The sequence below is a fragment of the Sphaeramia orbicularis genome, chromosome 21 (assembly GCF_902148855.1).
Source record: "Sphaeramia orbicularis chromosome 21, fSphaOr1.1, whole genome shotgun sequence".
Classification (NCBI taxonomy): Eukaryota; Metazoa; Chordata; class Actinopteri; order Kurtiformes; family Apogonidae; genus Sphaeramia; species Sphaeramia orbicularis.
Window position 1 is genome coordinate 45,787,584 of NC_043977.1, and position 15,414 is coordinate 45,802,997.

General features: G+C 39.8%; 1 protein-coding gene across 4 annotated transcripts in view; it reads right to left on the bottom strand.

The window, feature by feature from the left end:
• Positions 1-161: 161 nt before the first annotated feature.
• Positions 162-15,414, bottom strand: part of arhgef49 (Rho guanine nucleotide exchange factor 49) — a 115,735-nt gene continuing 100,482 nt past the window's right edge. For all 4 annotated transcript variants that reach the window (XM_030125698.1, XM_030125697.1, XM_030125699.1 and 1 more), the window contains exons 6-8: positions 9,114-9,703; positions 3,598-3,743; positions 162-3,278 (exon numbers count right to left, since the gene is read on the bottom strand). In XM_030125698.1, coding sequence (XP_029981558.1) covers positions 2,453-3,278; positions 3,598-3,743; positions 9,114-9,703 — 1,562 coding nt within the window. In that variant the 3' untranslated portion in view covers positions 162-2,452. The remainder of the gene's footprint in view (positions 3,279-3,597; positions 3,744-9,113; positions 9,704-15,414) is intronic.

Here is a 15,414-nt window from a genome sequence, read left to right on the forward strand (position 1 = left end):
CATCTTGTGTGTTTTTTGCTTTATGCTCGGGTCGGTTCCTTTCAGTGGATTTGTTTTATTCCAAAAGATACATAAAATAACTTTAAATGTTTCTCAGCTTCAGGTACTGTAGACTTTACAGGTAGCCTCTAGCAAAAGAAAAACAACAGAACTAGAGTAGGTCATGTTTAAAATCTTTTAATATAATTCACAATATATTACATTGGGGAAATAATACAACAGGTCTTTGAAATGGTAATGTGGAAAACAAACTATGCAAGTCTGCAAGGGTTTCTTAAGGTTTTGAGGGGATCATCTGAAACAGTGTTCTCCGACAGCACAGGGATGGTGCTGTGGAGTTTAGCAGCCCTGCCCTCCAAAACACAGTGATTTGCTACCTCCTCTAGCAGTGCTACTGTCATAACCTAAAAACAGCATTGGTTTTACATAGTGGTTTTGGTTTGAGATCGGCTTCAGCTGACTTCTCAAATACGAAGAATCAAACGGTGGCACGTAGCAGAACGTACTGAATCTACACAGTTGTGACCATAAAGTGCATTGAAAGTAATAAAGCCACCATAAATAAAACCACAACAGGAGCAGTCAAAGCACACTACAGATAAGAGAGATGATGAGGTGGTCTGTCTGAGGAACAATGCATATTGCCTGCAAATGGATCCTGATTGTGCCAACAGAGGGCAGTCTAGTCCACGTGTCACAGATAAATGCTACTGGTACAGCTTGTGTATACTTGAGCCAGTGGATTTTTTTTTTTTTAACAGTAATCAAGTACCAAGGCACAACAGCTCATTGCTAGGTCACAACAGAGTGAAAGACGGTGGTGTTTCAGGAGTATCTAAACATACAGGCTTCTCAACCATTAATAGTTTTAGTTCTAATTCACATACATAGTTCTTCATCGATCCTTCATTTGTTATGTCATAAATGCCATACTTCATAATCTTAAACCTGCACGTATTGGTGCAAAAAATATTTTAAAGGTTCAATATGCAAGGTTTGCACATGCTCAAGAAGGTTTATGTTGGAGTCCATACTGTGCTGGGAGCATAGACTTAATGTTATGAATGGATGGAGGTACCGTGATGCCACCTGTTGGTTTCTGAACTGCTGTTTTGAAGGCAGGACTTTGCTATCTTGGCCCTTGGGAGCCTGAAGTGACCATATTTGGACCAAAGAGCAGCACTTCAAAAGCACAAGGACTGATGGGTGAGTTAACGTTAGCTTACTGACACAGTAAAACGGTAAACTTCATCATACCTTTGCATTACAAAGTTATCTGACAGCCTTGTGTTATTTATTCAACACAGCTACAGTTTACAACATATTTCCCTTTGTCCCCATACTTCCCTGTCTCTCTTCTGCTCTTCTTAAGTAGTAACAGTGCAACACTAGCTACCGCTTAGAAATAAATTAGGTAATGTCACCAGTGACCGGCTCCCAGCACAGTACAGATTCCCAGGCAAATGTTATATACTTAACCTTTTATAGATGATTCACGGGGAAAAAACAGAAAAATTCTTAATACTTTTGACATTTGGTTAAAGTTCACCAAATGTTATTTTCCACATGAATAAATAATCAGCATGAATTAATTACAAGAAATTGGTAGGAAATGCTTAGTCTGCTAAAGAAGTTATCTCACAGTCCACAGAAGTTGAAAAACCCTTAAGGGACTCTCAAACCACTTTTAAGGAAATACCACTGCCTTGAATCCAGTGTCCTAACACCGACTAACAAACTATGAATTTGTTCAAGCCTTTAGGTGAATCTGCACCAAGTAACTCATCAACACAGTATGCACTGTGGCAGGAAAATCACAGAGGAAAAAAATGAAATGCATATACAGTAGCTACTTGTGTTGAAACTGGCAGAGATTATTGCTGTTCCTAGAGTTGTCTTTTAACACAGTGGTACAGAAGTAGTGTTGGACCTGTTACAGAGGCTCTGCTCAAACTGCATCTCTGGCAGTGAAAGTTGCTCGGTCACGACACAGACAGGAGAGGGCAGTGACTACAAACAGAAACCACAAACAAAGCTCTTGACCACATCTCCAAAAACAAACAGGTCCCTCCTCTGTCATCTGCATTTTGTATAAAAAATGACATTACAGTTATTCTTGTTGCAGTCAGTCATGTCCAGTCATGCTTTTCAACAGACACACCATAAGTATTTCAAACAACACTCTCTTTTTCAAGAGCAAACAGTCTAAACAATCAAGGCTAGCAAATGCAGCCCATGTTTTTTTTTGGTTGTCCAAGATCTTTTTTTAATGGTATCAACTTAGAGTTAATTCTTCATGGTTCTGACAGCACTTACAGCCTTGTAAAAAAAAGTGCTCTTTTTGCTGAAATCAAACTGTAACAGCGGTGTTCCTCAGAAATGCTTCTTGTTGTTTGATTTTTTTTCTAGTAGAAGTTATTTACAGTGTAACAAAGGCGTGAGATGGCTAGTCTCAGGAGCGGGTCTGATTTGTGTTGATCATGATATTGGGTAAAGCATTGCGTCTTTTCCTCCAGGTGCCCAAATCTCGAGCATATCTCTTAATCTGATGAAACCACTGCTGAGTACGAGATTTGTCTGAAGCACGGAAAACAAAGGACTCCCGCCGAATATCGAGTACCTCAAATGTGTCCTCGCAGTCGGGGTCTGTGGACACCACACAGTTCCCCAGCCGGATTGGTTCCCTCAGCACTGTAAACTTTCCACTGCTCTTGTCTTTGATTAAAACCAGCACTCCGTCTCGGACGCTTTCCCCGGTGACCTCCACCTGAGCTCCTGGATCGGTGCCTTGTCCAGGGCCATCACTGAACCGCTGTGTCCTCACCATCAGCAGACTCTGGACATTTTGGAACTTGAGGGCCTTGCTGCCCTTCTTCACCCACTGGCCATCTGCAGGCTGTGATAGCTGCAGTGGGCCCTCCATAACAAAGCGTGTGTTTTCCCTCGCCCAGCCCACTGTCTTCATCGACACCTCTCGCATCTCAATATTGATAACCTCCCGGTTCTTGCGGCTGTCACGACGAAAGGAGCGGAGGGACCAAGTGACGCCGTTGCCCTCCTGCTTCGTCTTCATGTTGATGTGTTCGAGGTGGGATTCAACACGACTTTTGGCTTCACGTAGACGGGTATAGTCAGGGTGACATTCAGAGGTGACCTTTATGATGCGGCTCAACAGAAGAGGGTATTTAGTCACTCTCTGGAGGGGCGCCATGAGGAAGGAGCGCAAGTTCATTCTACGCAGTGCTGTATTGTCATTCTGGGAAACGTCCAGAAAGATTCTAAAGAGGGACAAAAAAAGAAAATGAAGATATAAAATGAGACAATCTGTGCTTGTACTTGGAAAACTCTTAAAAATCCTCATTAATGTGAATCACAGGATAGCCTGATTCACGGATGAGCTGTGGTTCTGTCTGAAAATATGAATCATTGCTGGCTGACTCTCAAAATAGAACTTCTTCTGAATTAGTGATAACCCGCTGTCTTTTCCATTAAGAATTACACAGAACAGCTGTGGCAGAAACTAGAGAAAGCTCCCACAGTAACTTTTCCATCACACACACCAAAGAAGAAGAATAAACCACGCTCTTATATATGTACCTCAGGAGTTCTTTCTCCTTCTCCAGCGTGTTGAGCATATTGACTGACGTGGACTGCTGAAGGCAGTAGGTCTGGAAGGCAGGCAGCATGTTGACGAACTCCAGAAAGATCTCTCCTATGTAGACTGTGAGCAGATCCTCATCTCCCTGAGATCAAACCACATGAGGACAAACTAGTTAAGACAATGTTCATGCAGAAACAATCAAACAACCAACCAACCAACCAACCATCCATCTGTCCATCCATCTGTCCGTCCATCCATCCATCCATCCATCCATCACCACTGACTGAGCTCTAGTAGTGAACACACACACTGATTTGACGAAGCTGATTTCAGTTGCTTCCATACATCTTTTAGTTCTTACCCATACTTTGTGATTATGGGTGAAAGTAGACTAATAAATTGAGACCTATGCCATTTGGTTCAGTTGCCTCTTCATCACAACAGACCAGTATAGTGTTTGCATCATTACTAATGCCTCACGGATCTGTCTGTCAGTCTCCCACTCCACACATCTAACACTTCACATCATGACCCTGAGATACTAGAACATCTGTACTTGAGTCAACAATCCACATTTTTCACCAACACCCATGGCCTCAGACTACTGAAGTGCTATTTTACATTTGGCTGAATGAAGCTAACAGGGGCATATACACTGCCTGGGCAAAAAAAAAGCCCAACATGTAATGTTTCATTGGACCACCTTTAACTCTGATAACTGGAAACATTCACCATGGCGTGCTTTATGCTACACAATGCTTATGCAGTGTCATAATACATCTCACAACATTTTTACGTCCATAGTTGCAATAGTTTCTGGTCAAGATCTTTTATTGATGATGCGTAAGCTCTTCTCCACCACATCGAAAACATTCTCAATGTTAGGTCTAGATGTTGTGATGGTCAATCCAAATATGAATTTCAGGCCCCCTGAACCACTCCTTTGCACAGTTTGAGCCTGATGAATCCTGGTATTGTCTGGTCTTTATGCTCTCTATCAAACTGATGGTTATTGTAAGAAATGAGAGGTGACTCAGTGCATCCGTTAGGGTTGAAGAACTTGTTGCAACTTTAAACATATTACACAAAATACACAAATTCTGTGTATGTTCTATGTATGAACTAGAAAAGCACTCGGAGAGCGCAGACCTCCACCAAGGCAGATCAGTGCCCCCCCCCCAATCACCACCAAAATTTAATCATTTGTTCCTTGTGCCACCATCAACATTTCCTGAAATTTTCATCCAAATCTGTCCAGAACTTTTTGAGTTATCTTGCTCATGGACAGACAGACAGACAGACAGAGAAACCAACGCCAGCAAAAACATAACCTCCTTGGTGGAGGTAAATATCATATCAATATCAAGAATGGAACCAAAGGGCAAGAATTTACCCTTTTTTTGCCACCATCCCTTTACTTACTTCCTTTGGTGCAGCAACCACCTTTTGTAGGTAAAGTTTCAATAATTAAGATTTGTGCAAGCTTGTGTGCTTATACAGTATCTGTGTTGTGACTGTAGATGATCTCAAGCAGGTTTTCCACATGAGAAGAAGAGGCATTGAAATACTCAGGAGATATTGTGATGATGCTAACATAAAAAAAACAACCTGTCATTTCCCCTACATACATACATTCAGTGTACAAGATGTTGTCATGGACGTAGGCAACCATGACAGTTATTAACTTAGAAATTGAGATAGCAAGTCAACAAACTGTCACTTCCCATAAGCACACAAGGATATGCAAATCTCACATTTTGACATTTTAACTTTAATAGTGTGATTAATATGAAAACTGTTCTTGTTCTTTATGATCCTGATGCTGATAATCGAATTTCATTAACCTAAAACCAGAGGAAAATGTGAGCACTCCTGCTCTGGAATGAGCTTTCTCTGCAGCTGTACTCAAATAAAAGACTACACTGGACTGCTCTTATGAATGTAAATCTGAAGGTGACTTAGGTAACACCAATCAGGCCTCAAAGCTCAGAGCATTTGATGTCAACAAAATTTGACTGTCTCATTACCTCTGAGTATCCACCAGGTTAACGATTAGGGTTACATTTGGGCCATGTTTGAAGTGATGCAGTTTAGTTTGTGTTTCAGCCACGTTTCACAAAAACTAGAAGATGTTCCCTTTCAAATCAAGTCTAATACATGTACTTTGGACGTAAAGTGTACCTGTACTGGTCATGCTTACGACATTAATTGTGCTTTGTGTATTACTTATAAGCAAGAGAGGTGCATATTCAGTAAAATAATAAATGCATAAATGTGCCACACTGGACCTTTTTATTATGTGAATTAGACATGGGGGCAGAACCTATGGGGAGCAGCCATTGTTGACAGGAAATGATGTACCCTTGAGGATTATGGGTGATTGAGTGCGAGTAAATAAGCAGCAGTCAGTGAGCAAGGTTGAGTGGAAAGCATGTGTTTCTTGTTTGTCCAGCCGTAAGCTTTGCACTCCACCATTGTCCTAGAGATGCGATCCAGCACTGGTCGATTACGTGTCATCTTAGACTGGTGTCTGCTGCACAGGGTCAGTGCAGTTATTGCAGATCAGGTAACACTGGTCTACAATTTTTTAGAAATGATTTGCTTCAGAGATTAAATGTGCTAAATGTTACATATTTTAATAAGATTAATTGGAAAACAAATAACAAAAGTGCTGGTTTGCTGATGTTTTCAAGGTATATGATTAAATGTTATTACACATATATACTGGTTTATGTACATTTATATAATAGTTTTATAAATCTTCCACTAAATAGAACCTGTAAAGTGAATGTATTCTAATGTGCAGACAGTGTTTTGAAGTAGCTCTTGTAGCTCTGAGACAAATATTCCTTTTGAGTCAAACCCATTCTCTCGTTAATTCTTGAATTTCACATTTTGACCCAAGGCTGTATCTTGGAAAGTTCAGCCAACCAGCATTTTTTACTTGATTTTTCTTTATCAGTGACTCTCACGTGGTAAAATTTCCTTACTTTTATTCTGGGAGCATTTTCCTTGTAGACCAGTGTAATCAGACAATACAATGAGTCTGCGTCACTACCGGTGCTGGAACAGCCCATGAAGGAGGCAACATGTCACTAACCATGACTGACAGAGCAGTGACTTAGTATTTGTGCGTACTTGAAAACGGGATATGATCTTATAGGTGCAGTATGTAGGAATTATGTTCTAAGTAATTATAAAGTGTCCTTGACTGTCACCAGACATTAAGGAATCATGTTCATTTCAAATACTGATAATACTGACAGTAGTAGTCCAACCAGAATATTTGCATTCGAAAAGCTAAGTGTCAGCTCCTAAATGATGTTTATGTTGTCATTGTGTGTTTTGGTCTGATGCTCCACCCATCACCTATCTGCCAATCACCAAGTCAGTTGCCTTTCAGCATCCAGGTTGCCAGTTCCCACTGAGCTGCAGCTGGAACATTTTGATCATAAATGTGTGACGTTAATAAACCTAAAATGCCTCTTATTATTCCTAAATACATTGTGACAAAGTGAGAAACAAAACAAGGACATGTATAGGAGATGCTGTTGAAAGATGGAGACGGCTGAAAGCAGAGAAGAATTTGAAGACCGCAACGGCTCTCCCTTAGTCTGACCACCCGGTAAGAGCCACTGAGAGCCCAGGCTGTGGTCTCTTCACCCAGTCCCAGACCGGACTTCTCCTGGGGCTGGGCTGTAGTCTCTTCTCCTGGCCCTGGTGAAGAGACTGCCGGTCTGGGACTGGTGAAGAGACCGGGTACCGGTGTAGGACTTATCGGTTGGCATGGTAGCCCCTTGTAGTACAGTGTTTTCTGTGGAAGTGACCTCTTCATGTAGCAGTGTGTAATCTGAAATGGGGGGGCATCCGTGGTTCAGCTGGGGGGTTGGGGGTCGGCAGGTTTCTTATAATACTATGTGGGGGGTACGGTAGCGATCCATGCCGCTTGTACTTTGCGTAAATAAAAGTGAAACTTAAGGCTCATTTCCCTTTTCTCTATCTCCTGAATCTTCACAAACTTTCATTTGAGTGGGCAGGACGTTTGTCCTGTTCTATTATATATTACACTTATGTATAATAAGTCTGGTGATGATTTTTTTTTGTATGAAATTTATGGTGTGGTGGCAAGGATTAGTGGAAGCACTAGTAGTAGACACTCATGCTGGATCTGGCAACCTCTAGTCTGGGGGGAGGCGGAGAGGATACCACGCTCTACAGTATTTTGAATATGATTGCAGTACCAGTTATGGCCACAATCCTACATACGGCACCTTTAATTACCTGATGGAACAGCGAGTATTATATGTAATCTTTTCAAATAGCTAGCAATTCACTACAGGTACCCTTTAAACCAGGGGTGTCAAACTCATTCTAGTTCAGGGGCCACGTTCAGCCAAATTTGGTCTGCAGTGGGCCAGACCAGTAAAATAATAACGTAAGAATATATAAATAATGTCAACTCCAAACGTTTCTCTATGTTTTAGACTGAAAAAAATAAAATTACATTATGAAAATGTTTACATCTACAATTTATCCTTTAAAACAATGTGAATAACATAAACAAATTGAAATTTCTTAAGAAAAATAAGTGCAATTTTAACAATATTATGTGTCAGTTTGTCATTTACACATGTGCATTACAACTCACAGATCACAGTGGATCTACAAATGCACTAAATATTTAATAACAGACAGAATATTGCTAAAATTGCACTTCTTAAGACATTTCAGGTTGTTTATATTTGCTCAGGTTATTCTTTTTTTGAGAAATGATAGTTTGTTTTAGTAAAAATACAGTAAAATTGCATGAAAGTGTTTACATTTACAAAGAGAAAAATCTGGAGTTGTCATTATTTATAATCAAACTAAAATGATTGTTAATATCTTAGTGTAATTTTTGCATTTCACAAATTAATCCCATGGGCCGGACTGGACCCTTTGGCGGGCCACTTTTGGCCTGCGGGCCACATGTTTGACACCTGTGCTTTAAACCAACGTACACCAAAGTACATCTCTGACATGTTGGTCCCATATGAACCATCTCGGACCCTGACAACCCCAGGTACTGGTCTTTTGTTGGTGCCCAGAGTCACGACTAAAAATGGTGAAGCTGCATTTCAGTTCCATGCAGCTAAACTCTGGAACAGTCTTCCTGATGATGTGGACAAGCCTCTATTCTGACGATGTTTAAGTCCAGGCTGAAAACGGCTGTTCAACTATGCACAGAACAACTGAAAGGGTTCTATCTGCACTCTTCTCTTTTAATTTATTTTAATTTATTATTATTTGGGTTTTATTGATTATGTTTTAATTGTAATTGTGTGTTTTTAACTTGTCTCTTTTCCATTTTTGTAAAGCACTGTGAATTGCCCTGTGTATGAATCGTGCTATACAAATAAATTTCCCTGGCCTTGCCTAAACCTGGTTGTAATCCTAAACCTGAGCTTTTATTTAGGTTTGAGGTTCCTAGTGAAAGTTAATCCCAGTTTTATTTTTTGTGTGAGTGGGTCACCTGGTCAAAGGCCTGGTCGATGCTGTCCTGCAGGTGTTCAGTGAATCGGTCGTTGACATCTATCAGCTCCTGAACGTTACCAAACACCACAGTGAGCTGCTCAGCTGTCAGCAGCCCGGCACTCTGCATGGGGTTGTAGAACTCCTCCTTGATGATCCGCAGGTCCTCACCATAGCTCGACTCAGTGTTCAAAAATTCCAGGATGGCTTCCTTGCGCTCAGTACGCAGCTTGGAGCAGCGTTCGCACATGCGCTCTCCTCTCTCCTTGGAGGCCCCGTCTCTCATCCCACAGTCGGGACAGGGTCTCTGGGCCTCCCATGCTCGGAGGGATGCCGAGGGTCTCTTCCAGCTGCGTGACAAGCCCGGACCGATGCCGCTGTCCACCCGTTCCACCTCAGCTCCTCTGCTGCGGTGGTAACGGCGAGGTTCGCTGTCCTCCTCCTCCCTCTCATCACTGAGGCCCACCACCCCACTGTCTGCACTGAGGCTGCTGATGGTGCTCCAGCGATGCTGCCCCGTACGGGTCACCCCCAGACCCGCCTGGCGTTCCTCACCTGGGGGCTCTGAGTGACCACGGATTGCTGCAGGAGCTGAAGAGAAGAACATGGTGATGGTCAGATTTATTAGATGTCATGATGATGTTTCTGGATTCACAGTCCTCTAGCAGTCAGGTGTAATCCCTTTAATACATTATGTTTACACTAACCCAGTGGTTCCCGACCTTTTTTGGCTCATGACCCCATTTTAACATCACAAATTGCTGGCGACCCCAGACATTCAAAACGGAGACTTTTTTTTTTTTTTTTACTAAAATGAATTTGTTTTGGATCATGCAATAGTTTGCTATACTATGTTGCAAATAAAGGTTAATTTTAGACGACATTTAGTCTATATAATGTATATTATTATGGACGGAGGCAGAAAAGCCAGGTGTAGATTACTACACAAAGTGAGAATTTTATTTTCCTTGGTCAGGATATGTACAGTCAGTCCAGCTTGTATTTACAAGGCTGACAATTAATGCTGAACAAACAATAACTCAAACTATGAATTATGAACGAGCTGCAGCATCTTAAACCGACCACAATGAACATTTGAAAGATAAACAGTACCACAGTGCTTCAGTTTCAGCTTCACAGTTTGTCATGTCTTTTATGTATTGGGACTGTCTCTGTCAACTCACCATATATTTTTTTATTAATAAGTTTTTTTTTTTGTTTTTTTTTTATCAATTACTAGAAAATTCAGGCAACCCCATTTGAATTCCAGGTGACCCCACACGGGGTCCCGAACCCAAGGTTGAAAAACCCTGCACTAACTTAAACCTTCACCACCCTAAAGCCCAGGCCTTAAAACCAAGACTTAACCCACAAAAAGTAGCACAGTCTTGCGTCTCACCAGTAATAGAAAGTCTCCATGGGTTAGCGTCCACTCAACCAATTCAACTTTTTCTTTTTTTTTTTTTACAAAGCATACTAGACCAGCATCAATGCATTTATATCCTCTGTAGGGGACAAGTTTAACAGATTTAATAAAAAACAACAACAAAAAAACACTGTCCACTGCAAAGGACATTCCATGAAATAAATAAAAAAAATTCTGAAACACTGAATGACAACAAAAAGGAAATAAATATCTTGGATTTGACAGCTTTTTTGTTTGAACAGCCATATAGACAAGAGATATATTATTTGATTTGTACTGCCAATTCTGGACTTTTGGCTTAAACAACTGATCTTAGAAATATAACACATTGTCAAAATAATCAAATGAATCACAAAAATAGCATTGAGAGTTGTATCATAATTAGTAAAAACCAAATAATATATTTTTCAAGACAGTTTAGATAAACTATGTAAGGTCAGCAATACAATGGGAAATTTACTCTGAGTCTCTTTATGATCCTCACAAAAGCTACACATAACATTAATGTCTCCCATAAGTTTCTGTAGGTAATAATTAGTTGGATAAAATCTGAGCACATTAAATGATATTTCTTTGAATTTATTATGAAACAGTGCATTAAATTTCTGGTCTACCTTTAACCATTACCTAACTATAAGATAACATATCACTATTATAACACTGTAAGTCAACATAGATACATGAGAAATATAATCACTTCTTCAATAACTGCATTTCCTTTTGGCTGTATGTGGTGGATCACAAAGACAAGGTTTCCTTCACCTGGTATTTTAAACTGGCAGTATGATGTATTCTGTTCAGGTATTGATTTGGGCTGCAACTATTCTCAATTCATCTGTTGATGACTTTTTTAAACACTTGTTTTATCTATAAAATGTCACAAAATGCAGGACAATGCAAGTAACAATTAACACATTGCACAGAATATCATAATCTTTACCCTTGTATTATCCTTGGGGTCAGTTTGACCCCATTCAATGTTTATCATTCAAAAAATAACAGTTGACTTTTTTTTTTGCTTCATATTTCATGACTTTTCCTATTTTAATGGGGACAACTGATTAAGCATAAAATTGTCCTGATTATGAATTATCTGGACACCTCCCTGGGGAAGTGTTCCAGACATGTCCATCCAGGAGGAGACTTCAGGGCTGACCCAGGACACACTGGAGGGTTTATATCTCTGGGCTGGCCTGGGAATGTCTTGGGATTCCCCCAGAAGAGCTGGTGGAAGTGGCCGGGGAGAGAGCTGTTTGGGCTTCTTTGCTGAGGCTGCTGCCCCCGCGACCCGGATAAGCGGATGAAGACGAGTATGAGTTATCGTGATTATATTTTTCAATGTGCTGAACACATATTGCATGCATTGGTGTTCCTCTGGGGTCAATTTGACCCCAAGCTGTTTTATCTGTGTAAAACTTGTCTGTGTGTAACCTAACATCCCCACACCTGCAGGAGCAGAGTTGATACTTTTGAGTTGATCTATAACAGGGCAGTGGGGAACACAACTATTCCCACCAGAACTTTGATACTTCTCGTGGTGTGGGCATGTGGGAAACAACTTTGCTGAACCTCTGCCAAAATGAGGAAGCCAATGTAGGCTTGAAAGTTGAACACATCCGAGTCTTTCCAACTACACATGCCTCCCCTCTAAAACTATCATCTCAAGTATAATGTTAATCTTAATAATGATAATAATAAACAAAGTGCCTGACACAAAAACTTGGTCAGCAGTTTTATGTAAATCATTTGGCAGTGCTTACTGCCACAGTACTGTGGCAAAAAATATCAGTTTGTCTATTGCCACAGACCAATCAGATGTTAGCATTTGTACTAGAGCCAGTCATGGATACTGTTACATGAACTCATTATCCTCTTGTTGCCACAGCACTGTGGTCATATAAGGCGTATACTTCAGTGCATTCTTCTGTGCATTTTGCTACCACGGTACTGTGGCAATTGATGGAAGAAGTAACAAATTAGTGATAGTTTATAGTACAGAATAGGAATTATTGTTCTAAATACTCTATATGTTGTTTTATGGTGTTCTTTGCTCTGGAGGCTGGAGAGGGTGGGCGGAGCTACATGTTAGATGTGGCAGTGTGCTGTGTGACTTCAGTTCTGTGTCACTTAAGTGCTGTGATCCTGTGGAATTCTGGACTCTGAACGTTGTCCCAGTGGCTGATTTATATTAATGTCTGATTTACCAACTGGCGCCCTACTGCCCCCCCCCCCCCCCCCCTTGAAAATCTTTAGAAAAAATAAAATTAAAAAAAAAAAAAGCTACTCAGACCAGCAATTGAACCCAAATATTCTGTGTTGCAGACCAATACGTAACCGAGTGACCTAAATATCCATCGCATCTCAAATCTTGGTACTTTTTCGGAACGTAAGTTACCAGTCTAGACATGATAAAATGACAACGCTGATTGGCCCTGTGGTAATAGACAAACTGATATTTTGTGCCACAATACTGTATCAGGAGTCACTTCGAAATCATTTTCTGGAGGTTTACCGTCACAGACGAGTGAAGAAACCAAAATATTCAGTTAAGATACCTCGAAAATGACATCAGCGACCAAAAACACAAGGAGATTTTGTTTTGAACTGTTCAGTCTCGCATCTTACGTTAATTTCACTCTAAAATAACAACAGAATTACGTATTTGTCATGTGAGGCTCTACAAAATTAAGATCTGGACAAAGACTCTGATATTTTTGATGGTCAAGTGATTTAATAGTCGACAACATCAATGATTAATCAAAACGTTGTAGATACTCTAGTATTATTTACAAGGATGATAATATTGTATTTCAGTAGTGACAACATGCAGCACAGTGACTAACACAGTGTTCATTACCAAACAGTACAATGACTTACAGTACAGTATCAGTACCAAAGGGCCCCTGTGTTGAAAAGGCAGTAATAACACAGCACTGAAGTAGCAGCATTATGTGTATATAGTCAGGAAAGAAGAGCCCAGCATGACACTGAGTTACATAAGACAAAAACAAATGTCATATAAAAGTACAGTTAACAGTTTACAGCTGAGGGGGGTAAAGTGCTCTGTTGAGATAAGGGAAAGGAAACAAAGACAGGGTTCTGCACAAGGACAAACAAATGATACTGAATCTAAATCATAAAATTACTTTTGGATTTTATAAAGATTCACCTACTACCTCTGCTAAGGGATTTCTCTTTTTTAGACCCTGTTTATTTTTTAGTTCCATTGCAGGATATTTAAAGGTTCATTTAGAGTTTGTGTTGTCCATTCTGGGCTTTTTAGTTAAGAGAATATCAACTCATGGTGGAAACATGGCAGAACAACATGGACTATGTGAACAGGGACATACACTCTCTCAACACAATTGTTACTATTTTGTATGATGAAACATTATCCAAACTATAATCATAAATAGGATACCACTCCTGCAATTAGATTCTCTATAAGATCTCTCTTAAATGTAGACACCGGACCTTTAAAACTACTTGCAATGAGCAATCTGTCAAATACACACAATAAAATGAGCACACTAGGAGTATTGATCAGGTTTAAAAGGATTCGAGTAATGCTGTCAAGGACTGTCTCAAGAAGAAGCAGGAAGTTGTCTATTGCATGCCCGTCAATTTCACAAATGTGAAACACTAAATCACTAAGGTGTTTCTCAAACCCTATTCATACAGGACTAGCACTACCTCTGGAACTCTGGTAATTTGTAAAACTTGCAGCATTCATCTATTATTGTAATTCTGTGCGAATCGTCCATGTCTGTAATTTGTAAAGTAAAAATTCAATCACAGAAGACGTATTGTGTTACAGTAAACAGTGTTCCTGTGATAATATTAATCCAGTGCAAATCGACATCTCTGTGATTTGCAACATTTTTGGTTTCCTCTACGCATTTACTTTGCCCATTTCCTGGTACAGGATGATGGAAGCTGCACTGGTGATGATAAATGAAAGTTTTAAAGATGTTTTTGGGTGGAAATCCAGGAGGCTCATGTCACAATACAGCAAAATTAAATCCTTCAGAAAACTGACATGGGTGACACACGACAGCTAAAAAATATTTTTCAATATTTTTCAAGTGGTCAATCTGCCCTTGACATCAGAAATGGGGAATTATGTTTGTAAATCTGAGGGAAAAACAGATAATTGCTTTTTCTGTATGAATGCACAGTGTAAAACATAGATGTAGGAGGTTAATTCTAATCTAAATCAGAAGAGGTCCACAGGTTATACTAGTCCAAATAGGGCTTTTGTAGAACTTAGTGAACTGTATATCAAGTTATGGTCATGTTACATTTTAGTGCACAACATGCAGGCAAAACAAACTGAAGATTCACATGTTAAAACTCATCCATGTCACCAAATATATGCATTAGTTTTAGATATTATGCTGTATTCCCTCCCAAAGTATTTCTAGTCCCGGGCTCCTTCAGACTGTTAGTTGTCAACCCACAAAGACCCACAAGTATTGGACAATTATGTGTGTTGGATCACTGTTTTCAATTTCAGTTGAATTTCTTACTCAACTTAAATGATGAATACTGTGTGTTTTATGTGAGTGCATGTTATCAAGTTGAAGGACAATGTAAACTACACAGCTACAGCTCTTTAAAAACAATGGCTGACATATAATGCTATGAGTAGGGATGTAACGATATGAAAATTTCATGTCGCGGTTATTGTGACTAAAATTATCACGGTTATCATTATTATCGCGGTATTGTTGAAATGTGCTCAAAATGTTAAAAAAGTACTTATACACACACTGAAAAAATTTAACCAAGTTGTTTTGAAAATAAATAAATAAATAAATAAAATAATTGGCACAATGTACTTTCTGTTGGCAGAAACATTCAAATATTATCCTTT